We start from the raw sequence: 24,430 nt of genomic DNA, 5'->3' as shown, positions 1-24,430 counted from the left end.
AGAGGCATTTTAGCCAAATCTGATGTGTGCAGAGTCTGAGATGACCTTTTCTTGTAACATTGATAATTGTGCATGTTGCTTTCTCATACTGAATTCTCATAGAGAGAACAGAAAATATCAGGAATTTGTCATGCTTTTCATATGAAATGCAGATTTCATAATAGTACACTTTCACTTAGCATATATCTCTGATTTATTAAAGTATGGCCCCGAAGGGCGCGGAGAAAAATATGAAACATCCTGATATCTCTGATATATATGTCTTGTATATTAAAGTCATGCACAGGAAGGGTGTGCTGAAAAATTTCTGATATATTAAAGTAATGGGCTTGAAGAGCACGCTGAAAATATATCTCTGATATATGTATGCCTGACATGTTAAAGTTGGGCGTGCTGAAAAATAAGTCTGATTATTAAAGTTACGCGCCGAAGGGCGCGCCGAAAAATGCAACTGGATGAAATTTGTGGCTGACACGATGCATTTTAGGCAATGATGAGCCTGTGTCGAAATTCAAAAACACACTGACCCCCCCTATTGGGCATTTCAAAAACATGGTGACCCCCCCCCCATCACCAAAGTCAAAAACAGGGTGACCCCCCCCCATGAATCCACCGCGGCCCCCCAGGCCGAAGAAACTGACCAGTCCCTAACATATAAATAAAAGTGACTCATTTCTATTTCCCATCGAGATTATTTACAAAATTGTTGAAAGTATCAATCATTTCGAAAATAAATAACAGCAGTGTCAATTTCTGCCGGCTTATTGGGATTTTTTCCCGAAAAACTTCACATAGTGTGACAACCCCTGAAATACATCATATGAAGCTTCAGATGTGAATAACCAATCAGAAGTATTCCTTCCAGGTCACTACTGGTTATTGTCTGGTGAGTGGTGACGAGGTATGGAATCCTTCGAAAAACTCGCTTTTTCGTGGTTTTAAGGGTGAGATTCGGGGCATCTGTGAAGTATGGTTATTTTGCCGTTCAACAACCCGATTCATTTGACTGATGCATGGATTTTTAAGCGCGAAACTGTCAGTTGAAATTTGTTTGCGAACATTCATGGCTGCAACACTTCGTTGGCGTCGCCAAGCGATGATTATAGAGCCTGTGTACACATGTGTACGGGCGGGAGCAGGCTGCATCTATGCGGGTCATCAAAAGGTCAACCCCGCCACGGACAAGGTGTCGACCTTTTGATGACCTGCAGACAGCTACGTTTTCATGGCTATACGGGTACAAGGCCAAGCGCCGGGAGGGGAGGTTGCTCTGGGAAGGGTATGCACATATGTCGCCTTTGTCGCCTGTACGAAATGTTGATGAAGTGTCGACTTCGACCCCTGTTTTGACTCGGGCACAACTTTTGAACCTAATTAAGCATTTGCTCTATCATTTTGTAGACCTCCGACCCAAAGATTTGCTCAAACATGTAGACTTTTGACCGCAAATGATCATGAACGGAAAATTGTAGAGTTTATGTAAGTTGTAACTGTTCTTGCTCTCATATTCGGGATGAAAGCCCCCTCCCGGGTAAGTACTCCCTGCTCGCTAAAACGCTGAATGCTCTGAGCTCTGTTGAACTGAAAAGCTAAAACGTTAAACGGAACCTTATTTTCAAGTTGCTTGCGAAAAGTTCGAAGATTGTGAGTACACGTATATGTCACATCAAAATCCGAAAACAGGCAAACGTTTCACTGGCCCATGATTTTTATTTCCTAGCTTTCAATACGCCTTCTCGGTGAAAAAAGCACACGAATAAGCCATGACAATTTTCTTGAAATTGCTTTAATAACTGTTCTTTTGCACAATATGTAGTCGCAAAATTTTATCTGTTCCATTAACAAACCATTGAAACCTATAGTGTTCGCCGTTCACTTTTTGTCATGATGAAGTCACGTGTCCAATCCTGCTGAAGTGACCTTGAGCATTAAATACAGAGGAGTTAGTTGGCTGTTTCCGTGGTGGTTCTAATCGTACAATCTACTGTTTCTATGCCAGACATCAATAAGGGAGTAAAGTTTACTTGCTATCGAGATGGACGGGAAAGTGGCTATAATTACCGGCGGCGCTGAAGGGATCGGCCGGGCCCTGGCTGAGAGATTTCTCGACGAACATGCAACGGTATGTAAAAACCTGAAGTCTGAGAGCCTAAAGTTCTGTAGAGTCCCGGAGAAAGTTTTTTGGGCTTCCCCTGATTTGCAGTCTATGTAAACGGTCCCTTAGGAACAACGTCTCAGGGGAGTATTAACAGACAAACCCAAGAACAGATTAACAGGTTAAAACGCAACATTGAGAAACACTACATACATCAAGTTTGGAATTCTACCATACAAAAGGTCAAATGGTCGCCGTACATCACAAAAACAGATTTGAAGTATTTTATTGTATACAGTTCATTCAAGCTTACAGAGTAGAAACATAAGTGAAGTTGACGAAAATAATTTGGCGTATGTCTAACATCAAGGAGTATATCAATACCGTTTTAATACTCAGGTCACTTGACTCCTTAGGTATGAACAGTCGCAGCTTCCTCAGTCCGTAACACATCATTTTATTTACTGGTTTCACCATCTGCTCTTGTTGACAAGTACACTGTTGCTTATGGCATTTACATTGCAGGGAGTTGCCATACTTGATGTCAATGAACCAAAAGGGCGAGAGGCAGAGAACCAACTGAAGACAAAATACAAAAATGGCGATGTGAGAGTGCTCTTCGTTCTCTGTGACGTGTCGTGTAAAGAAAGCCTTGAAAGTAAGAGTTAGGCACGATAGTCAATGTCTCAATTGTTTGCATTTCTAAGGCATGTAACAGCATTTTATTCGTGTACTTACTTACTGATAGTTTGTCAAAAATGTCATGCAGTACATCACGTGACCTTTGAAAACACTTGACAAAAATTTAAGTGTAAATTCACTATCCTTCGATTGTTTTAATTTACTGTCATATTCAATGTCATTCTATTCATCTGCTTTTAACTGTTTAGACATTGAGCTTGAAGAAGACCTGCATATATTATTGTAAAAACTGCGCGGATGCTTGCAATGCAGAGATAACTTTAGCCCTGGAAAATGAGCATATAATATGCCAGGAATATCGAACGTCGCGCGCTCCATAGGATTTTATTACACCTCACTCATTCAGCGTGCACTGCCATTGGTTAAAACACGACTCACGTGACATGTAAAAGTATACACATATTGACTGGCCATGAGGGCAACAGCATACGTCTGTACCCCGAGGGACTGTGAGTCACCCCCAAAAACAGACAGGCCCGAGGGGTTAAAGACGTATGGTGTTGCCCTAATGGCCAGTCAATATGTGTTTTGTAACACACCTCATCCGTAGTCATACATAAGAACGTACCATACACAAAAGTTGTCGCATGTAATTGTAAGCTATATGATGTAATATGTTGGAGTGGTTCAGCAAGAAAAAGTTTTTGCCGACAGGGTCGCAATACTTCTGCAAAACGTTCAATGCACCTTTGATTATCGTCTTCGTTCGTTTCGAGTCCTTGTTTGAAACCAGAGCATTCAGTTCTTCTTCAGAAAGTAGGATAAACCGAGAAATTTCTCGACTATCGTTTCGCTCGTCCGCAGACGGCATCTTTGTTTACATTCCAGTTCGCGCATGCGCCAATGTTTTTTTGACGTCAGCGGGCATCATTTTTCGGAACTGATGCCTGGCAGGCAACAGTTCCGACAAATGATGCCTGATGACGTCATTTACGTGGATCAGCACAAAAAGAACGCATCCCACGTGACTGTCAATTGGCGAATTAGAACACAGACTGCGGATGAGGTGTGTTACCACAGGGAACTTAGTAATCTTGTTGTTGTTGTTGTTGTTGTTGTTGTTGTTGTTGATGGTGATGATGATGACGATAATAAAAAATATTAAAAAACAATGTCTCATTCCTTGCTGTTGTCTGTCGATGTTGTAGATAATTGTAAAAGAAAACTGTAATCGTGATCAAAAAACGACGTAGGTCGCCCAACGTCACTCCCGTCCTATTATACAACCTTAGTAATCTTGTTGTTGTTGTTGTTGTTGTTGTTGTTGTTGTTGTTGTTGATGGTGATGATGATGACGATAATAAAAAATATTAAAAAACAATGTCTCATTCCTTGCTGTTGTCTGTCGATGTTGTAGATAATTGTAAAAGAAAACTGTAATCGTGATCAAAAAACGACGTAGGTCGCCCAACGTCACTCCCGTCCTATTATACAACCTTAGTAATCTTGTTGTTGTTGTTGTTGTTGTTGTTGTTGTTGTTGTTGTTGTTGATGGTGATGATGATGACGATAATAAAAAATATTAAAAAACAATGTCTCATTCCTTGCTGTTGTCTGTCGATGTTGTAGATAATTGTAAAAGAAAACTGTAATCGTGATCAAAAAACGACGTAGGTCGCCCAACGTCACTCCCGTCCTATTATACAACCAAGGGTGGAATCGAGATGCCCCTGATCAAGGCTCATCAGCCACCTTCAAGGCCCAGAAAAAACACCCCATTCACGAGCGATCGATTGAAATGTGCTATCATAGGCACTGAAATTTATCTCACTGACCTAATTTGGGCTTCACTTGAACTACCGACCTGCAAAAGAGTGGAAAAACGGCGATTTCCAAGTCGTACCCGGTCAAAATCGATCACATTTGAACTTCCCGGTCGATGGTGATGGGCTGGGCATTTAAATTGACCAATTGGGGGCCCTGTAAAGGTTGCTTCGGCCAGCTGCCATTACTAATACATGAGGAGGCTTGTCCCAACGCAAAATTTCACTACAGTTTAAACTTCGCCGTCTCAACTTCATTCAATTTCCATTCTTGTAGAATAATACTTATATGGATACCAATGACAAATCAACCCGTCATTTACTGTAAACTATCACCTGGAATACTCATTCACAACGACAATGTACACTCGCTCAAGTACGAGCCCGGATGTTGATTACGCTTGTACCTTGTAACGGGGGAAAGTCAAATACCCGGAAGTGTACGCTCTAACTATCGACAGTATATCCTGACGTAAAATGGCAGATTTCCTGACAAAGAGTTGGAAAGTCTCCGTTTATCTGCATGACTATGAAGGTTTTTCTACTTTTTCGCGTACTTTTGAACGTTACACGTACGCGTACGAGCAGGGAGCATTGAATCATAACAATCGGCTGGCCGAAGCAGCCTTTACAGTGCCCCCAATTGGTCAATTTAAATGCCCAGTGATGACAGACCCATCACCATCGACCGGGAAGTTCAAATGTGATCGATTTTGACCGGGTACGACTTGGAAATTGCCGTTTTTCCACTCTTTTGCAGGTCGGTAGTTCAAGTGAAGCCAAAATTAGGTCAGTGAGATAAATTTCAGTGCCTATGATAGCACATTTCAATCGATCGCTCGTGAATGGGGTGTTTTTTCTGGGCCTTGAAGGTGGCTGATGAGCCTTGATCAGGGGCATCTCGATTCCACCCTTGGTTGTATAATAGGACGGGAGTGACGTTGGGCGACCTACGTCGTTTTTTGATCACGATTACAGTTTTCTTTTACAATTATCTACAACATCGACAGACAACAGCAAGGAATGAGACATTGTTTTTTAATATTTTTTATTATCGTCATCATCATCATCACCACCATCAACAACAACAACAATAACAACAACAACAACAACAACAATAACAACAAGATTACTAAGTTCCCTGTGGTGTTACAAAACGTAATGATGCCCTCTGCGAATGTGATGATGCCCTCTGCGAACTTGATGATGCCCTCTGCATTTGATATTACATGGATGACGTCATTTTACTTACTGCGCATCCTTTCTGCGCAAAACAAATTGTCGTTCGCTTGTTGTACTTTGCAGTTGGCAACTTATGGCTGCGAAACGTCATGCAGAGCTGTCACCGGCACAGTTAGACGATATTTTGATGCAAGTAAACAGCAAACGAACGAAAATGGCAACAAGGAATGCAATTTCTGTGTTCAGCGACTATGCAAGCAACAAATTTGGATACGCCACCGAGGAGATCGGCAAACTTTAGCGGCAACCCTAGACTCGGCACTGACGACATTTTACGCTGAGGTCCGGACTCAGAAGGTGAACTGTACTCGAAGAAGTCTTTGTTTGTTTGCATGTTTGCTTGTTCGGTGTAATAAAAATAATAACACATGAGAGCGAGGGCAATATCACGATTTATTGCCTGCCCAAGGGATGGTGGTCATGATCGAAATACTGATGATGCCCTCGCCTACGGCTCGGGCATCATCAGTATTTCGATCATGACCACCAGCCCGAGCCTACGGCTCGGGCATCATCAGTATTTCGATCATGACCACCAGCCCGAGGGCAGGCAAAAAATCGTGATATTGCCCTCGCTCTCATGTGTTATTATTTAACTATGTAACTTGTTGATGACGTCGCGGGCCGCATATTCATCATTTGACTGAAAGGGAACCGGAACTATTTTCCACTTGATAACTTGGGAATTTAAAAGCGAAAAATTTGCATATTTTACATTTGTAATTCTGTTTTGACAACATTATGCGAAACAATTATGCGAAAAAATCGATAAACCCAATGACAGTGATTTAAATATATCAATGCGCCGTTCGATCCTGAAAATACATCATTCTATTTTTTCAACAGATTTACGTCTAACAGGGAACTAAAGGATATAATTATCATTTGTACGTAGATCCAAAAATTTTGAGAGAAAATTATGTAAGGGAGGCTTGTAATAAAAACATAACCAAAACAAGGGACTATGTACCCTCGGGGTAGGAGACTATTTGCCCGACGTCACCTACCTTCGGGCATATAGTCCCATGTTTGGGCTATAATGTATATTACCGAAAATCGATTTTGTATTTTTCATATTTAAAGTTTGTGTCAACCGTGCCCTGATTTGTGTCCTTTGTAGTTTGACCAAGATTAATTTTGTCTACATGCTTACAATCATTGATGTATGACGTCATATTTCTTGATGATATGAATATCTACATTGACATAGGGCATGGATTGTTACACTTTTGCAACTGATGAATAACGTTACCATTAAATGTCTGCTTTGGATCAATTTATTAGGTGCCTTTCAAGAAGTGAAGAGAAAGTTTGGTGATTTTCACGTGGTTTGCAATAATGCTGGTATTGCGGACGAAATTGATTTTGAATCGACAGTTGACGTTAATATAGTGAGTGAATGTGACTTTAGATCGTTGTTCTAGATCTGCAAAATTTACACGTTGCATTCGAACATTTCAAAATATGAGTCTTTCCCGTGAAGAAAACGATTCTAGCTGCGATTTCATGAAACTCTACCCGAGAGGGATCCTGAACCAAAGTTATAAAGTTTTGAGTTAAGGGGCGAGGGCGAAAAAGCGCCACCAATCGTCGTCGCCAGTGTCAGTGGAACCTTTGACACCTGTAGCAACTATAATCAGATAATGGAAGGACGACAACATAATGAATTAACTTGTCTAGCTTTATGTCCATAAGGACAAACTTATAAATACTACTCATTCTATCATTCTTGACGTAAACGACTTACATTGCACATGCTATATCTCCCGGTCATAGAAAGGTGTAATTCGGGGAACATACCTGGCTGTCAAGTACATGGGAACTGAGAACGGCGGATCCGGTGGGGTGGTGATCAACACTGCATCAGCCGCTGGTAAGGCTTCTACATGTTTTCCGCTTCTCCACGTTGACCAAACTTTGGCATTTTGTGGAGAGACAGTGATTTCTTGCGCAATCGCACGAGCGAGAACTAGAACGATCACCATTGTCGTTCTTCTCATATTTTATGTACAATATGTCAAAACTTTAACGTCTACTAGTTAAGTCGTATTCAAGTAAGCGAACCTAAATAAATTATACGGTTTTTTTTTAATATTTGGAGCAGGATTCACAATAGATCCAAAGTTTGCTGTTTACGCTGCGACCAAAAAAGCAATAATTGGTTTTACAAGAAACGTTGCTGTAAGTATAAAACAGTTTCATATGAAGTGCATCGGGGTACCCATATAAACTGTTCGCGAAAAAAAGTATTCACATGTACGGGTATATTATGTACAGTTCGAAGTACAAGGCACATACTCATATTTTTCCGTAAAATCACAGGCGACCCAAGTATTACTGAGTTTTTCACATTGTTTTCTCTATCATTTTCTCTTCTTTCTTCATGCTCTGAATGATCGAAATAAATAAAATAAATGGTTTATATAACCTAACCTAACCTCACCTGTGACTCTTTATTTATTTTACACTCCATTACAAGGACGTATATCTCTCATACACACATGCTGTAATTAATTAGTCAACACAACTAATTATGCTAATCCGTGGACTTATCAGAGGTTGGTCAACATCGGAAAGATAGTGATGTTAATGAAAAATCATTCCTATCTTTCGCGATGTTGACCAACCCGTAAAATCCCTGATAAGTCCACGGATTAGCATAATAGTTGTGTTGACTAATTAATTACAGCATGTGTGTATGAGAGATATACGTCCTTGTAATGGAGTGTAAAATAAATAAAGAGTCACAGGTTAGGTTAGGTTAGGTTATATAAACCATTTATTTTATTTATTCCGATCATTCAGAGCATGAAGAAAGAAGAGAAAATGATAGAGAAAACAATGTGAAAAACTCAGTAATACTTGGGTCGCCTGTGGTAAAATCAGGGGTCAAGGGTCTCTCTTTTGAGCAAAATTGGGCGTCAAAATTACTTTTTCTACAAAATAATTCGTAATAAACGTGCTGGAGGCAAAACCAAGGGGCTAAAAGTCCTCATTTTCTCAACATTTCTTTTGGCCAAAATCTACACAAGGGGGTACGGGTGTCAATTAAAACAGCGGTACATTTGTGTTACCCCTTTCCATGGCAATGGAAAGGGAGGGGGCCTTTAGGGAGCGTTCAGTTATTATGGCCGGGGGTGGGCCGGCAAATTCTTCCTGCGCATCAGTCAAAATAAGTGAACCCCCTTACCCATTGCACCAAAAAATTGATGACCTCCCTTTTAAGATGACAAAAATTTAATGACCCCCCCCCCCCCACACACACACACACACACATTGCTTGAGTAAAGTTGCACATACAAACACCTGGGGGCGCGAGAGAATAAAAAAAAGATTCTCAGATTTTTTCAAATTGCACTCCTTAACAAGCCCATAAGGTGTTAATGTTCAAACTTCCTCTTATGACTTTCTATAATTTTGAAATTACCCCTCAAAGGAATTGGACAGAAATTACAGGTGGATCGCAATATTTGCGCAAGCATGTGTTTACAAACTTGTGATATTTGGATTTTATTGATAATCAGCTGATAATGTTGATTCACTATACATGGTAGTGTATGAGAAAACTTATGTACTACTTTTTCAATACAAACTATATCTATGCATTTATAGATATTTGATAATTGACATAAATGTATTTAATTGGAATAGGGTTGTTACAAATTAATGATACCAGTATGTGGACAAAAAATTTGACGTTAGGATTTCACCAAAACTGTTCATTTATTATAGATGGGAGTCTATGATAAAATTGTGAATATTTTTTTCCAATGAAAAACTTGCTATACTTGAGCATATACAGACGTTGAATAATTAACATAATTGTACTTGATTAGAATATGATGGTTAAAGGTGCATATTATGTGTAAAAGAAATCTAATTTTGGAATTTCACTGAAAATGTTCATCAACTATACATGGGAGTCTACGAGGAAACTATGAATAATTTTTCCCGATACAAAAATAGATGAAACTGTGTATTTATGTACTCTCGATTATTAATATTAATGTACTTGATTAGACTAGGGTGGTTACAAATGGATATGTGTGCAACAATTTGGATTTTAGAATTTCACCGAAATGTTCATTCACTGTTCATGCATGCAGTCTATGCAGAGACTATGAATAATATTTTTCCAATACAAAACTATCTAAATCTGTGTATTTATAGACATTTGATAATTCATTTTAAAGTAATTAGTTAGACTAGGATAGTTAAAGATTGATATGTGTGCAAGAAATTGGATAATGGTATGAATATTTTTTTTTACAATGCTAAACTAAATTAATTTGTGCTTTTAAAGGTGTTTGATAATTTATACAAATGTACTTGATTCAAATAGGGTATTTAAAAGTTCAGATGTTGACAACAATTATGATATTGGAATTTCACCTAAAAGTATTATTTAATTTTTCATGGTACTAGTAGCCTATAGGTAACTGTTAAATAATTTCCCTGACAAAACTTGCTATATCTCTAATATGTAAGTAATAGGAATTCTTCATTACCCTCAGTGAGCTCGATTTACAATAAGACAAGCCTCGGAGTTGCCAAGTCAAGATATTCATGTGACAGATAATTATACTTTTGTTCAGATTTACAATTAAATGACTTCAGAGAATGAAATCATGCAGCGAATCATTTTTATCTCCCAGAATATTTCTGAACAGTGAAACTACTTTTTGACGGGATTGATACTTATGGAAACAAAGTGACCCCCCCCCCCTCTTAGCCGTTTGAAAAAAACATGACCCCCCCCCTTTGCAGTTTTCAAATTTGAGGTGACCCCCCTGGATTTTGCCGGCCCACCCCCGGTCGTAATAACTGAACGCTCCCTTAGCTTGCGCGTTCACCATACCGCCGTCGTCACTTTTTGTCGTCTGCGTAACTGCCTTGGTAGAGTACGCGTGCTATGTATCCGTCTCGAGATCTCATCAGCAATGTTAACGTTTTGTCCCATAGACCCTGAATGTACATTCTTCTTATACAATTTCTACAATAGAAATAACTCCAACCAACTCCAAATAGCACTAACTTAGCGCCTCATGCTATGTGCCGCGCATTGTGCCCAAGGTTCGTGTATACCAACCTGTCACGGGGAATATTGCTTTTAATGACTAGTATTTATTAGAGCTATAGGGTGTGGCCTCGGGAAATAGCCGATGTGTTTCTGGTAAAGCACGGTCCCATGGGGTAAAAAAGGAGCGCTATAGCCCTCATAGGCGTTCAATATCCAAACTCAAGCTTAGTGAGTTTCGCTTATTGGCCAATGTTTGATTTACAGAGGCTGTGTGATCCCGCATATTCAACGTCGCCTACATCAGCTCAATTATCAAGAGAAACGATTATACCGTTAGAATACCTCTTTTATCCCGTACCACATTCGAATCATATAACTTTGAAAAGATGTTCCTAAGTTTAAATAAAAAAATCAGCTAAATTTAGGGACGGACTGTTCGATCTTTTGAAGGGGTGATCAGGTTTCCGACATGAATTTATTTCGCGTTCTAAAATTTGAAAAAAAAAATTTTGATTTTACATGGCATTAAAGCACACACCCTTCCCATGTCCGCTTTTGTGCCGATCTTATCTGAATATTTGTTTCTTGAAGAGGCACAAAACACATTGTATAATCCATATACAAAACACAGTCGACATTTATTTCTCTGCGGATATTGTTCCATAGAAAAGAGAGATTACAGTAACATGTGACTTATTCGAATCCAACAGGCCCATAGAATGTTCATCAGAAACAACGTCAACGTAGCAGCGGTGTGTCCTGGAATAGTCACTACTCCATTAATACAGAAAAGCAAATTGACATTTCCCAAACAGGAGAGGCCTGAAGGAATAATTGGAAGGGCGCGTGGATTATTCAATCAAATACCGTAAGTACACCTTTACAACCGTAGAAACCAACAAACTTGTACGTTTTTGGAACAATCTTCGGGAAAAGAAAGCTGTATAGGGAACGATAGAAATTATGAGATATGATTTCTATGAGATTGAATCTTACGAACTACACAAAAAGAAGAGGAAAATATGGATGTTCTCACGTATACATCTCGATACATCATGTAGAAATACGTCGTACCCTTGGAATTTATCCAGCTGACGTTGCTTTATGGCAAATTTTAACCTTCAAATATCGACGGACTTGATAAAGAGTGAAGCATTGTCATTTCCTTTCAGTGCAGGTTTCCAAACATTCCTTTACAATACAACTTGTGTATCATTTACAAGATGTCTTACACCACAAACGCTGTGATATATGACGTCACAAACACTGTGATAGCTGACGTCACATAATTTGTGTATCGTTTACAGGATATCTTACGTCACAAACGCTGTGATGAGACTGATAGAAAATTCCGTGAAGATGAACGGTGCTATAGTTGCTGTGATTGCTACAGACCCGATGAAGATCATCAGCCTGCCCAGCAATTTGTGACTGTGTTCCAATGGATGAAATGATATCAAGCTATCGGAAAATACAAAGATCTTATAAAGTTAGCAGAAAAATGTATTTTACGTCCTTCTCGTCCATCATCATAGGGAGGGAGCTTTTTCTTGATTGTAACACTGGGTGAATACCTTCGACATGAACAACGAGTAGATGCGCTCTGATGCCTTCCAACATGTTCGTATTCACTTACATTATATGTTTTACTGATTGATGCTACTCTTCGCCATTTGCTTTTGCCGGAGAAACTGTATTCCTTGCATGCTTGAAATTAACACAAGATACTCATGTTGAAAATAAATATCGTGCTGTTATAATGAAACGGAACCACACATGTCTACGTCTAATGTAAGGTCACAATGTTCTGAAATATTATGTCTTTATCCATACTGTTCTGAAAGAATGTGAAAGATCATTCATTCAAAATTTTCTTTTAAATTCACAGAACTTTTATGATTTGAAGAAATATCTTGATTCACATTGTAATATGTTTCCAACTATTCTGCTTTTTGCCATTATTCTTCTGAAAAAATGCAAATTGTTATTCTTCGCAGTATTTCTGTTACAAAGCCACGAAAATTTATGGCGATGTGGGACGATGGTGTAGAGCATCTTTTCAAGGGGTTATTTGAAAAGTGGTCAAAACGGACAAAACAAGAGTAGAGTAGTCTGAAAACATGTAGCCATGATCCTTCTGCACAAATATTCACAGGACATTTATGCCAACACATTCTTTTTACTAATTAATTGACACGAAATGTTTCGATGTGGCATAGTCGGTCATGTGTAGACCTGTGATAAGACATTACACAATTCTAGCATGGTTATTACACATACCATATAACACTCTCTTGGTCAAATAGATTATACTTTGTCTAAGTGTTATTGGGTACAAGACCCATAATTTTGGTTCTCGTACGCCTGTGATACAGAAGAAAAAACTTTATGTGTGTGTTGTCTCAATAGCACTGGCTTTAGCATTTTCAGCTACACCATTTCTGAATCATATGGTAGACAAGTAATTCTTTGGTATTAGTGTACGTACAATAAGAAATGTTCGTAAGGCGTTCAACAGTTTTTTGTCAATAATTCCGTAAAGTTTTCATGTATTGTCTTGTTGACCGAGGGCGCTGTTGTAAAAGAAACTTATGACGGCACCGGTGCCGATAATTATTCGAAATGGAATATAACGAAATTACGTCCCACCTTTCCACATAACATATTTCTCTCTCCCTCCTGCGCTGATAAGCGTTGTTGGCTGACATTAAGAATTTGAAAACTCTTTTCCCGATGACAGTGGCCGCTTAGACAAGTACACCTTGGCAGGCCTCGCTTTCACATCAAGAATGCGGGAAGATGTCAGGTACAATGTTCAGCTCGCTTGTAAACTCGTAAAACATGTCACGTGGTTCAGGGAAGGCAGCCTGTATGGGAAGGTTAAGACAGCATATATATATATATATATATATATATATATATATATATATATATATATATATATATATATATATATATATATATATATATATATGAGAATGTTTCTTGGGATAAATATCTGACTTCTATCTACAACTGTTCTTGAGCTTATTGCATGTAATATAAGTTTTCACATTTCATGGTACATAACGATCCTGAATTCGACGCTGTATCTTTCATGGATCATGTATCACCAATACCTGATGGATCTGATGGCTCAGCGGAGAGGGGCACTCCAATTGGAAGTGCTACCGTACAAAGATTTTTTTCAAAGAATGGCGCACAACTTAGATTTTAACAGCTAAATTTTCGAGTTGCGCACAAAATATTGCTACCGTAATATAAGGCTTTATAAGCGTATAAGCGCCTGAATTTAATCAACCAAATGAATCCATAATTAAGGATTGAAATAGTGACATTTTCAGAGACAAAAAATTAAAAAACAAATCTAAACATCCGAAGATGTCCCTGTATAATTAGAGTAAACAAGACTAATCGTGTGTTCATAAAGGATTGCAAAGTAAATATCATTGACTTGGTGCCGTTTTAATTCATTATCATTCATAGTAAGTGATGAGACCGTGATCCGACAACACCGCCAAATGCTATGCTATCTCTGGGATAACATATAAATAGAATTTTATTCCGATCGAGATTATTGACAAAGTTGTTAAAAGACTCGATCATTTTGAAAATAAATCACAGCAGCGTCGATTTCTGTCAGTTATTGGGATTGTTTCCGACTTTCCCTAAGTGTTTTTTTTTTAAATTCATATAGTGTGACACCCCCTGAAATACATGATGTAAAGTTTCAGAAGTGGTAACCAATCAGAAGTATTCCTTCCAGGTCACCACTGGTTGTTGTCTGATGAGTAGTGAGTTTGCTGGGAACTCTTTGAAAAACTCGATTTTTGTGGTTTTAACGGTGAGATGCTAGTTATTGGTGTAACCAATGGCGAAGTATGTTTACAAATGTATTTGGCCGTTGATCAACTATTTAGTTGGCTGCTGCGTGGATTTTTGAGCTCGAAACTGTCGGTTAAAATTTGTTGGTGAGTATTCATGGCCGCCACACTTAGTTGTTTTAACGTAGTGGCTTTACGAAGCGACGATGGAAGCGCCTGTGTACACATGTGTACCCTGTAAGCTGAGGAAACGCAGCTGTCTCTTATCTGGCGGAGTAAGCTGCATCTATGCGGGTCATCTAAGGTCAACCCCGCCACGGACAAGGGGTTGACCTTTTGATGACCAGCATAAGACGCAGCCAAATACCCTGCCACAGACAGCTGGTTTTCACAGCTCGTACCGGGTACAAGGCCAAGTGCCGGGAGGGAGGTTGGGGTGCTCTGGGAAGGGTATGCACATATATACCGCGATCATAACCCCCTTTGTCGCCTGGGACATATTATCTTGACAAAATGCCGACTTCGATCCCTGTTTTGACTCGGGCACATTTTTGACCCCAATTAAGCATTTGATGTATCACTTTGTAGACTTGATCCAAAGATTTGCTCAAACACGGTCCCTGGCCGTGGCTCAAACAAGTAGATATGTAGACTTTTAACCGCAAATGAACGGAAAATTTTAGAGTTTATGTAAGTTGTATCTGTTCTTACTCTCCTAGTCAGGATGAAAGCCTCTCCCTCCCGGGTAAGTACTCGCTGCCCGCGAAAACGCTGAATGCTCTGAGTTCTTTGGACCTTTATAGCTAACTCTACCTCAAATCAAATATATGACACGGAACATTATTTTCAAGTGGCATGCGAAAAGCTGAAAGATTGTATGTACACGTTTATGTCACATAAATATGAAACAGGGATTGATGATTTTTATTTCCTAGCTTTCAATACACCTCAGTGTAAAAGCACGCGTATGACTAAACCATGACAAGTGTTTGAATGGGGTTATAAATGTTCTTTTGCACAATTTAGTTGCAAAATGTTACCCCTTCCATTACCAAACCATTGAAGCCTTATGTAATAGTGTTCCCCGTTCACTTTTGTGTTGTGATGAAGTCACGTGTCCAATCCTGCTGAAGTGGCCGTGAACATTAAATGCAGACGAGTTAGTTGGCTGTTTCCGTGGTGGTTCTAATCGTACAATCGACTATTTCTATGTCGGACATGAATAAGGAAGCAAAGTCTCCTTGATATCGAGATGGACGGGAAAGTGGCTATAATTACCGGCGGCGCTGAAGGGATCGGCCGGGCTCTGGCTGAGAGATTTCTCGACGAACATGCTACGGTATGTAAAAACCTGAAGTCTGAGAGTTGAAAGTTCTTTTGAGTCCCGGAGAAAGTTTTTTTGGTTTCCCCTGATTTGCAGGCTACGTAAACGGTCCCTTAGGAACAACGTCTCAGGGGATTATTAACAGACAAACCTAAGAACAGATTAACAGGTTAAAACGCAACATTGAGAAACACTATATACATACCTCAAGTTTGGAATTCTACCATACAAAAGGTCAAATGGTCGCCGTACATAACAAAAACAGATTTGAAGTATTTTACTGTATACAGTTCATTCAAGCTTACAGAGTAGAAACATTAGTGAAGTTGACGAAAATAATTTGGCGCATATCTAACATCAAGGAGTATATCAATACCGTTTTAATACTCAGGTCACTTGACTCTTTAGGTTTGAACAGTCACTGCTTCCCCAGTCCGTAACACATTATTTTATTTACTGGTTTCACCAGCTTCTCTTGTTGAAAAGTACACTGTTTTTATGGCGTTTACATTCAATTTTTGCAGGGAGTTGCTATACTTGATGTCAATGAACCAAAAGGGCGAGAGACAGAGAACCAACTGAAGACAAAATACAAAAATGGCGACGCCAGAGTGCTCTTCGTTCTCTGTGACGTGTCGTGTAAAGAAAGCCTTGAAAGTAAGAGTTAGCCACGATAGTCAATGTCACAATTGTTTGCATTTCTAAAGCATGTAACAGCATTTTATTCGTGTACTTATTTACCGGTCGTATTTCAAAAATGTACAGTACACCACGTGACTATTGAAAAACAACAAAAATTTAAGTGTAAATTCACTATCCTTCGATTGTTAGTCACCACGGACGAAGTCCGGGGGGACTTATAGATTGGGTCATGTCCATCCGTCCGTGCGTCTGTCCGTGCGTCCGTTCGTTCAAGCAGATATCTCAGACATGCCCTCGTCAATTTCTTTCAAACTTTGCACAAGGATAGTACCCTACCCCATACAGATGCACGTCGATTTGTTTCACAATGCGATCAAATTTGGCCGTTTTAAAGGACTTTTTAGTTTACATCTCCATAGACTCCCATGTATAAGGCCAAGAAAAATAAAAATTTAGTTTCTCATCGTATTCATATTGCAAAAAGGATGCAGTGACACAGTTTTTAGTCCCCACGGATGAAGTCCAGGGGGCTTATAGATTGGGCCATGTCCGTCCGTTCGTCCATCCGTTCGTCCATCCGTTCACGCAGGTATCTCAGATATTTTGACAAAATGTCACGTGACCCCGGTGACCTTTGACCTCAAATATACATATTTGTCCATAACTCAGTAACCACAAGTGGTACACCCTTCATATATGGTATGATGGGACACCTTATGACGCCACATATTGTACCTCATTAATTATGTGCATATCTAGTTTTGAGCGAGCCAATAGAGCTAGAGGGCTGATTTTTGGTATATATGGATAATTTAGCAATACAATTTTTTTGACAAAATGTCACGTGACCTTGGTGACCTTTGACCTGAAACATACATATTTGTCCATAACTCAGTAACCACAAGTGGTACACCCTTCATATTTGGTATGATAGGAGACCTTATGACGCCACATACTGTACCTCATTAATTATGCGCATATCTTATTCTGAGCAAGCCAATAGAGCTGGATGTCTGATTTTTGGTTTATAGGGATAACTATAGGATAGAAATTTTTTGACAAAATGTCATGTGACCTCGATAACCTTTTACCTAAAATATACGTTTATGTCAATAAATAAGTAACCACAAGTGCTATGTCCTGTATATTTAGTAGGATGGGAGACCTTATGACAACACAAGCTTTACCTCATTAATTATGCACATATCTAATTCTGGGCAAGCGAATAGAGCTAGAGGTCTGATTTTTGGCATATAGGGATTAATTAGCAATGCATTTTTTTTCAAAATGTCACGTGACCTCGATGACCTTTGACCTTGATTATACATATGTATGCATAACTCAGTAACCGCAAAATCTATACCCTCCAATTTTGATAGGATATTAGACCTTAAGATGTCACATCTTGTACATCATTTATTATGCGCATATGTATTTCTTGGCTGGCCAATACTGCTAGAGGTCTGATCTTTTTTCCCGATTTAGAACCATAACTTAGACATGCCTCATGTGTTTCAAATTGGGAACAACGACATAGACCCGAGATCTCAACATATACACTCCAGTGATACTTCTTAATGACCACATTTCCCTGCCCCATCAAGACTAATACTCCTATTACAAGTGGGGACTATGTCATTGTCAATGACTTGTTTTCACCCAGTGTCATATTCAATGTCATTCTATTCATCTGCTTTTAACTGTTTAGACATTGACCTTGAAGAAGACCTGCATATATTACTGTAAGACTCCGATATTTGTAATGAAAAGATTACTTTAGCCCTTCAAAATGAGCTTATTACATGCCTCGAATATCGAACGTCCCGCGCTCCATAGGATTAAATGGTAACTCGTTGATGACGTCGCGGGCCGCATAGTCATCATTTGACTGAAATGGAACCGGAACTATTTTCAACTTGACAACTTTGGGATTTAAAAGCGATAAAATTACATATTTTACAGTGGAAATACTGTTTTGACAAAATTATGCGAAAAAAAACTCGATAAACCGAATGACAGGATCAATGCGTCGCTTGATCCTGAAAATACATCATTCTTCGTATAAAAGGGAAATAAAGTATATAATTATCATTTGGATGTAGATCCAAAAATTTTGAGAGAAAATTATGTAAGGGAGGCACGTTATAACCAAAACAAGGAACTATGTACCCTCGGGGCAGGAGACGATTTGCCCGACGTCACCTCGGGCACATAGTCCCATGTTTGGGCTATTATATATATTACCGAAAATCGATTTTGTATTCTTCGTATTTAAAGTTTGTGTCAACCATGCCCTGATTTGTGTACTTTGTAATTTGACCAAGATCTTTTTTTTTGCTACATTCTTACATTCATTGATGTACAACATGTCATATTTCTGGATGATAATAATATTGCGATTGGAACTAATTTGGAAGTAATGGATCTTCATCCAAATTTCTCAAAAGTGTTAGGTGCCCTATAACTAAATGTTCAATATTACAAATTACTCATAAAAACAAGTGTGTAACTTAAAAAGGAAAGCAGATGAGCTTACAATTGCAGATTAAACTGACATTACTACACCATCCAATTATCCAAAATTAGAATCGTGTTATTGCCATTAAATGATTGACATAAGGCTTGGATTGTTACAGTTTTCCATCTGATGACTAACGTTACCATTAAATATCTGCTTTGCTTCAATTGTTTAGATGCCTTTCAAGAAGTGAAGAGAAAGTTTGGTGATTTTCACGTGGTTTGCAACAATGCTGGTATTGTGGACGAAATCGATTTTGAATCGACAGTTGACGTTAATATAGTGAGTGAATGTGACTTTAGATCGTTGTTCTAGATCTGCAAAATTTATGTTGTTTTCGAACATTTTAAAATATGAGTCTTTCCCGCCGAGAAAACGATTCTACAATTTCATATAACTCTACCCGAGAGGGATACTGAACCAAAGTTAGAGTTTTGAGTTCAAGGGGAGAGGGCGAAAAAGCGCCACCAATCGTCGTCGCCTGTCTGAATACAATCCTTGGACACAACTATAATCAGATAAAGGATGGACGACAGCATAAGCTTAATGAATTCGCGGCTTGTCTATAGCTTTATGCGTATAAGGGCAAACTTACAATTACTACTCATTCTATCATTCTTGACGTAAACAACTTACATGTATTTTGCACATGCTACAATATCTCCCGGTCATAGAAAGGTGTAATTCGGGGAACATACCTGGCTGTCAAGTACATGGGAACTGAGAACGGCGGATCTGGTGGGGTGGTGATCAACACTGCATCAGCGGTCGGTAAGGCTTCTCCATGTTGTCCAATTTACTACAATGACCAACGGTCCAAGAACCTTGCTATTTTCTAGAGAGACAGTAATTTCTCGCGCAATCGCACGGGCGAGAACTAGAACGATCACTATCTTTCTCCTCACATTTTATGCACCATATGTCAAAACGTTGTCAAATCATATCCAAGTTAGCTACCCCGTATAGATGATATCGGTTTTTTTATATATTTGATGCAGGATTCGGTGTAGATCCAAAGTTTGCTGTTTACGTTGCGACCAAACAAGCAGTCATTGGTTTTACAAGGAACGTTGCTGTAAGTATAAAACAGTTTCACATGAAGTAAATCGGGGTAACCGCCAAAACTGTTCGCGAAAAAAGCGTTCACAAGGAGCGTCTTGTTAGACAGACATTCTTTTTGCCCGTTTCAGCTGGCGGGGTTTTTTTCTTTCACTGAATGGGCAATCTACCCTGATTTGGGAACGGGTATAGTATTTACAGAGCACAAACTCAACATTTTCGTAAAATCAGGAGTCAAGGGTCTACGTTTTGAGCTAAAGTAGGGCGTCAAAATTACTTTTCCTACAGATTGATTAGTAATAATGGTGCTGGAGGCAAAACCAGGGGGTCAAAATTCTTCATTTTCTCAACGTTGTTTTGGCCAAAGTCTACACAAATGGGGGGGGGGGGGGTCAATTAAAATCGCGGTACATGTGTGTATACCCTTTCTATGGAGGGCGGGCCGCTTACACTTCGCCATACCGCCGTTGTCACTTTTTGTCGTCCGCGTCACTGCCATGGTATAGTATGCATGCTATGTATCCGTCTCGAGATCTCATCAGCATTTTTTGTCCCAGACGCTGACTTTGCATTGCACTTCTCGTCTTTGGGTGGTAAAATTTCTTAACAATCTGATAGCAATAACCTCCACCAGCTCCAAATATAGAGCTAACTTAGGCGCTCTTGCTATGCGACGCTAATTGTACTCACAGTTCGTGTATACCAACCTGTCGCGGGGAATATTGCTTTTAATGACTGGCACCTATAGGGTGTGGCCTCGGAAAATGGCCGATGTGTTGCTGGTAAAGCACGGTCCCACGAGGTAAAAAAGGAGTGCTATAGTCCTCATAGGTGTTCAATATCCAGACTCAAGCTCCTTGAGTTCCGGTTATTGGCTATTGTTCAATAAATGTTTAATATACAGAGGCTGTGTAATTCAACGTCGCCTATCAACTCAATAATCAAGAGAAGCGATTTTGTTGGCTATTGTTCAATAAATGTTTAATATACAGAGGCTGTGTAATTCAACGTCGCCTATCAACTCAATAATCAAGAGAAGCGATTTTATGCCTTTATTATACCTCTTTTATCCCGCACCACATTTGAATCATAACACTTTTAAAAAGTTTCTAAGTTTAAATTTTAAAAAATCAGCCCTACTTTATGGATTGTCTATTAGATCTTGGGAAGGGGTGACCAGGTTTCCGACATGATTTTTTTTCCTGTTCGATAATACGAAAATGTTTTATTTCAGATTTTGCATGGCATTAACCCTTTCACCCCCAGTTCCCTGTATACAGGTCCAAAATTTTACCGTAGAAAACAATGGATTTGGGACTAACCATGGTGGTGAAAGGGTTAATGCATACAGCCTCCCAATTTCCACTTTTTTGCTGATCTTATCTAAATATTTGTTTCTGGGAGCAGCAGAGCTACGAACAATGTCGACATTTTATTTCCCAGCGGATATTTTCCCATTTTTGACCAACCCCTCTCAAACTTATGGTCCTTCCCTTTCATCTCTAGAGTCATAGAAGAGCGAGATTACGGTAACATGTGACTTATTCAAATCCAACCACAGGGGCACAAAAGTGGCAATTGAAGAATAAAGAATACTGCTTTGAAACATTGGTTTCTGTACGAGCCTTTTTCCGCGTTCTCTTCTTTCTTGCCCTATGTTTCCTTGCTGTGTGCATTGAGTCCTTGCGGTTTGGTGTTAGCATAATGTATGCAGTATGTAATGCCCCCACTCTTGGTGACCATTTGACACGCTATAACAATGCCTTATAGCCCTATAAGCTTAGTACGGCAACAGTATATGGAGGTCATGGCAGAAATCGAAAAGTTAATCAAGAGAGGGCGCACAGCGCACTACTGCATATATTATGCTAACACCGAACCGTCTGGACTCAATGCACAAGGCAGGAAACAAAGAAGCAAACAAGGAAAAAAAGGCTCGTATACAAAAACAAGGTTTAAAAGCAGTATTCTTTATTCTTTCTCATGTTTCGATTGCCACTTATGTGCCCCCATGATCCAACAGGCCCATAGAATGTTCATCAGAAACAACGTCCACGTCGCCGCGGTGTGTCCAGGAGTTGTCAAAACTGCATTGTTACAGAAAAGCAGAGTAAACTTTCCCCTGAAGGAGAGGTCTCATGGAATAATTGGAAGGGCACGTGGATTATACAATGAAATACCGTGAGTATAACCGTGGAAACCGACAAACTTGCACATTTTTGGATCAATCTTCGAGAAGAGGAAGCTGTGTAGGGAACGATACAAATTATGAGATATGACATTATGAGATATGATTTCTATGAGGTAAAAATCTTAGGAAATACAAAATAAGAAGGGGAAAATATGGGTGTTCCCTCATATACATCTCCACAAATGTTGTAGAAATACGTCGTACCCTTGGAATTTATCCAGCTGACGTTGCTTTATGGCAAATATTAACCTTCAAATAACGACGGACTTGATAAAGAGTGAAGCATTGTCATTTTGTTTCAGAGATTTCCAAACATACCTTTACAAATGATTTTCAGATGTGTAGGAAAAACAAGTATGTTGCTGGCCTAGCAATGAAGATGCACAATAAAAAGTACTCCAAAAAACTATTAAGTCAGCGTTTTTAATACGTTCCTATGTGAAGACACAAATACTTTTAGCAACGATGGTGACACCACGTTTTTGAAAATTGTTGAAATGGTACCTTGAACCAAGACTTATTCACAAATCCAAATACAACTTGTGTACCATTTTACGTCATATACAGCTTGTGTATCATTTACAAGATATCTTACACCACAAACACTGTGATATATGACGTCACAAACACTGTGTATCTGACGCCACATGTGATATCTGATGTCACAAACACTGTGATATGTTACACCACAAACACTGACATCTGACGTCACATACAATTTGTGTATCATTTACAAGATATCTTACACCACAAACACTGTGATATATGACGTCACAAACACTGTGTATCTGACGCCACATGTGATATCTGATGTCACAAACACTGTGATATATTACACCACAAACACTGACATCTGACGTCACATACAATTTGTGTATCATTTACAAGATATCTTACACCACAAACACTGTGATATATGACGTCACAAACACTGTGTATCTGACGCCACATGTGATATCTGATGTCACAAACACTGTGATATGTTACACCACAAACACTGACATCTAACGTCACATACAATTTGTGTATCATTTACAAGATATCTTACACCACAAACACTGTGATATATGACGTCACAAACACTGTGATAGCTGACGTCACATAATTTGTGTCACATTTACAGGATATCTTACGTCACAAACGCTGTGATGAGACTGATAGAAAATTCCGAGAAGATGAGCGGTGCTATAGTTGCTGTGATTGCTAAAGACCGGATGAAGATCATCAGCCCGCCCAGCAATTTGTGAAAAAGAGCTCCGTCAACTGTATTCCACCGGATGAGAAAATACAAAGCTATCGGAAAATACAAAGATCTGATAAAGTTAGCAGAAAAATGCATTTTACCTCCATCTCGTCCATCATCATAGGAGGGAGCTTTTTCTTGATTGTAACACTGGGTGAATACCGTCCACATGAACCACGAGTAGATGCGCTCTGTCTTCCATCATGTTCGTATTCACTTACATTATATGTTTTACTGATTGATGCTACATTAACGACATTGCCTTCGCCATTTGCTTTTGCCAGAGAAACTGTGTTCCATATATACATGCTTGAAATTTTAACGCGAGATACTTACGATGTAAATAGATATCGTATTGTTATAATATAACGGAACTACAGATGTCTTACGTAAGGCTACAGTGTTCTCAAATATTATGTCTTTACCCTTACTGTTCTTAAAGAATGTTAAAGATCATTAATTTTGAATTTCGTTTATAAATTCACAGAATTTTGATTACTAAAAGAAATATATCGATTCACGTTGTAATGTATTCCCAAATATTCTGCTTTTGCCGTTATTCTTCTGAAAGAATGCAAATTGTTATTCATTACAATTTTTCTGTTACAAATCCATGAAAATTTATGGCGATTTGGAACGATGGTGTAAAGCATCTCTCTCTCTCTCTCTCTCTCTCTCTCTCTCTCTCTCTCTCTCTCTCTCTCTCTCTCTCTCTCTCTCAAACACACACATACATACATACGTACATATATACAAACACAAATATTACAAGCTTTCAATTCTCACATCTTTTTAAGATTCGACCTT

At 39.0% G+C, this 24,430-nt stretch overlaps 2 protein-coding genes across 4 annotated transcripts; both read left to right on the top strand.

Annotated features, from left to right (window-relative positions):
• The first annotated feature begins 864 nt into the window (after positions 1 to 864).
• Positions 865 to 24,363, top strand: LOC139151829 (15-hydroxyprostaglandin dehydrogenase [NAD(+)]-like). 2 transcript variants are annotated; one of them, XM_070724830.1, is made up of 8 exons: positions 865 to 901; positions 2,000 to 2,122; positions 16,495 to 16,627; positions 19,306 to 19,412; positions 19,805 to 19,901; positions 20,129 to 20,205; positions 22,213 to 22,370; positions 23,504 to 24,363. In XM_070724830.1, exons 2-8 carry the CDS (start codon positions 2,036 to 2,038, stop codon positions 23,625 to 23,627), a joined length of 783 nt encoding a protein of 260 aa, XP_070580931.1. In that variant the 5' UTR covers positions 865 to 901; positions 2,000 to 2,035; the 3' UTR covers positions 23,628 to 24,363. The 2 variants fall into 2 exon arrangements, with proteins under 2 accessions (XP_070580931.1, XP_070580930.1); XM_070724829.1 differs by lacking the exons at positions 865 to 901; positions 2,000 to 2,122 and adding an exon at positions 15,390 to 15,985.
• Positions 2,356 to 12,910, top strand: LOC139151830 (15-hydroxyprostaglandin dehydrogenase [NAD(+)]-like). 2 transcript variants are annotated; one of them, XM_070724831.1, is made up of 7 exons: positions 2,356 to 2,753; positions 5,866 to 6,099; positions 7,087 to 7,193; positions 7,579 to 7,675; positions 7,907 to 7,983; positions 11,533 to 11,690; positions 12,130 to 12,910. In XM_070724831.1, the coding sequence occupies exons 4-7, from the start codon at positions 7,618 to 7,620 to the stop codon at positions 12,251 to 12,253; spliced, it is 417 nt and encodes a 138-aa protein (XP_070580932.1). In that variant the 5' UTR covers positions 2,356 to 2,753; positions 5,866 to 6,099; positions 7,087 to 7,193; positions 7,579 to 7,617; the 3' UTR covers positions 12,254 to 12,910. The 2 variants fall into 2 exon arrangements, with proteins under 2 accessions (XP_070580932.1, XP_070580933.1); XM_070724832.1 differs by lacking the exon at positions 2,356 to 2,753 and adding an exon at positions 5,232 to 5,349.
• Positions 24,364 to 24,430: the final 67 nt, after the last annotated feature.

The sequence above is a fragment of the Ptychodera flava genome, chromosome 15 (genome assembly GCF_041260155.1).
Source record: "Ptychodera flava strain L36383 chromosome 15, AS_Pfla_20210202, whole genome shotgun sequence".
NCBI classification, from domain to species: domain Eukaryota; kingdom Metazoa; phylum Hemichordata; class Enteropneusta; family Ptychoderidae; genus Ptychodera; species Ptychodera flava.
This window is presented reverse-complemented; position numbering and strand designations above follow the sequence as displayed.

What these genes read in the sequence shown, in the direction of transcription:
- LOC139151830 (XM_070724831.1), top strand. Translation starts at nt 7,618, where the DNA reads ATGGGAACTGAGAACGGCGGATCCGGTGGGGTGGTGATCAACACTGCA. An exon ending in GTTTTACAAGAAACGTTGCT is followed by an intron (nt 7,984 to 11,532) that starts GTAAGTATAAAA and finishes CGAATCCAACAG; the next exon opens with GCCCATAGAATGTTCATCAG. An exon ending in GGATTATTCAATCAAATACC is followed by an intron (nt 11,691 to 12,129) that starts GTAAGTACACCT and finishes TATCGTTTACAG; the next exon opens with GATATCTTACGTCACAAACG.
- LOC139151829 (XM_070724830.1), top strand. Translation starts at nt 2,036, where the DNA reads ATGGACGGGAAAGTGGCTATAATTACCGGCGGCGCTGAAGGGATCGGC. An exon ending in CGACAGTTGACGTTAATATA is followed by an intron (nt 19,413 to 19,804) that starts GTGAGTGAATGT and finishes TCCCGGTCATAG; the next exon opens with AAAGGTGTAATTCGGGGAAC. An exon ending in GTTTTACAAGGAACGTTGCT is followed by an intron (nt 20,206 to 22,212) that starts GTAAGTATAAAA and finishes ATGATCCAACAG; the next exon opens with GCCCATAGAATGTTCATCAG.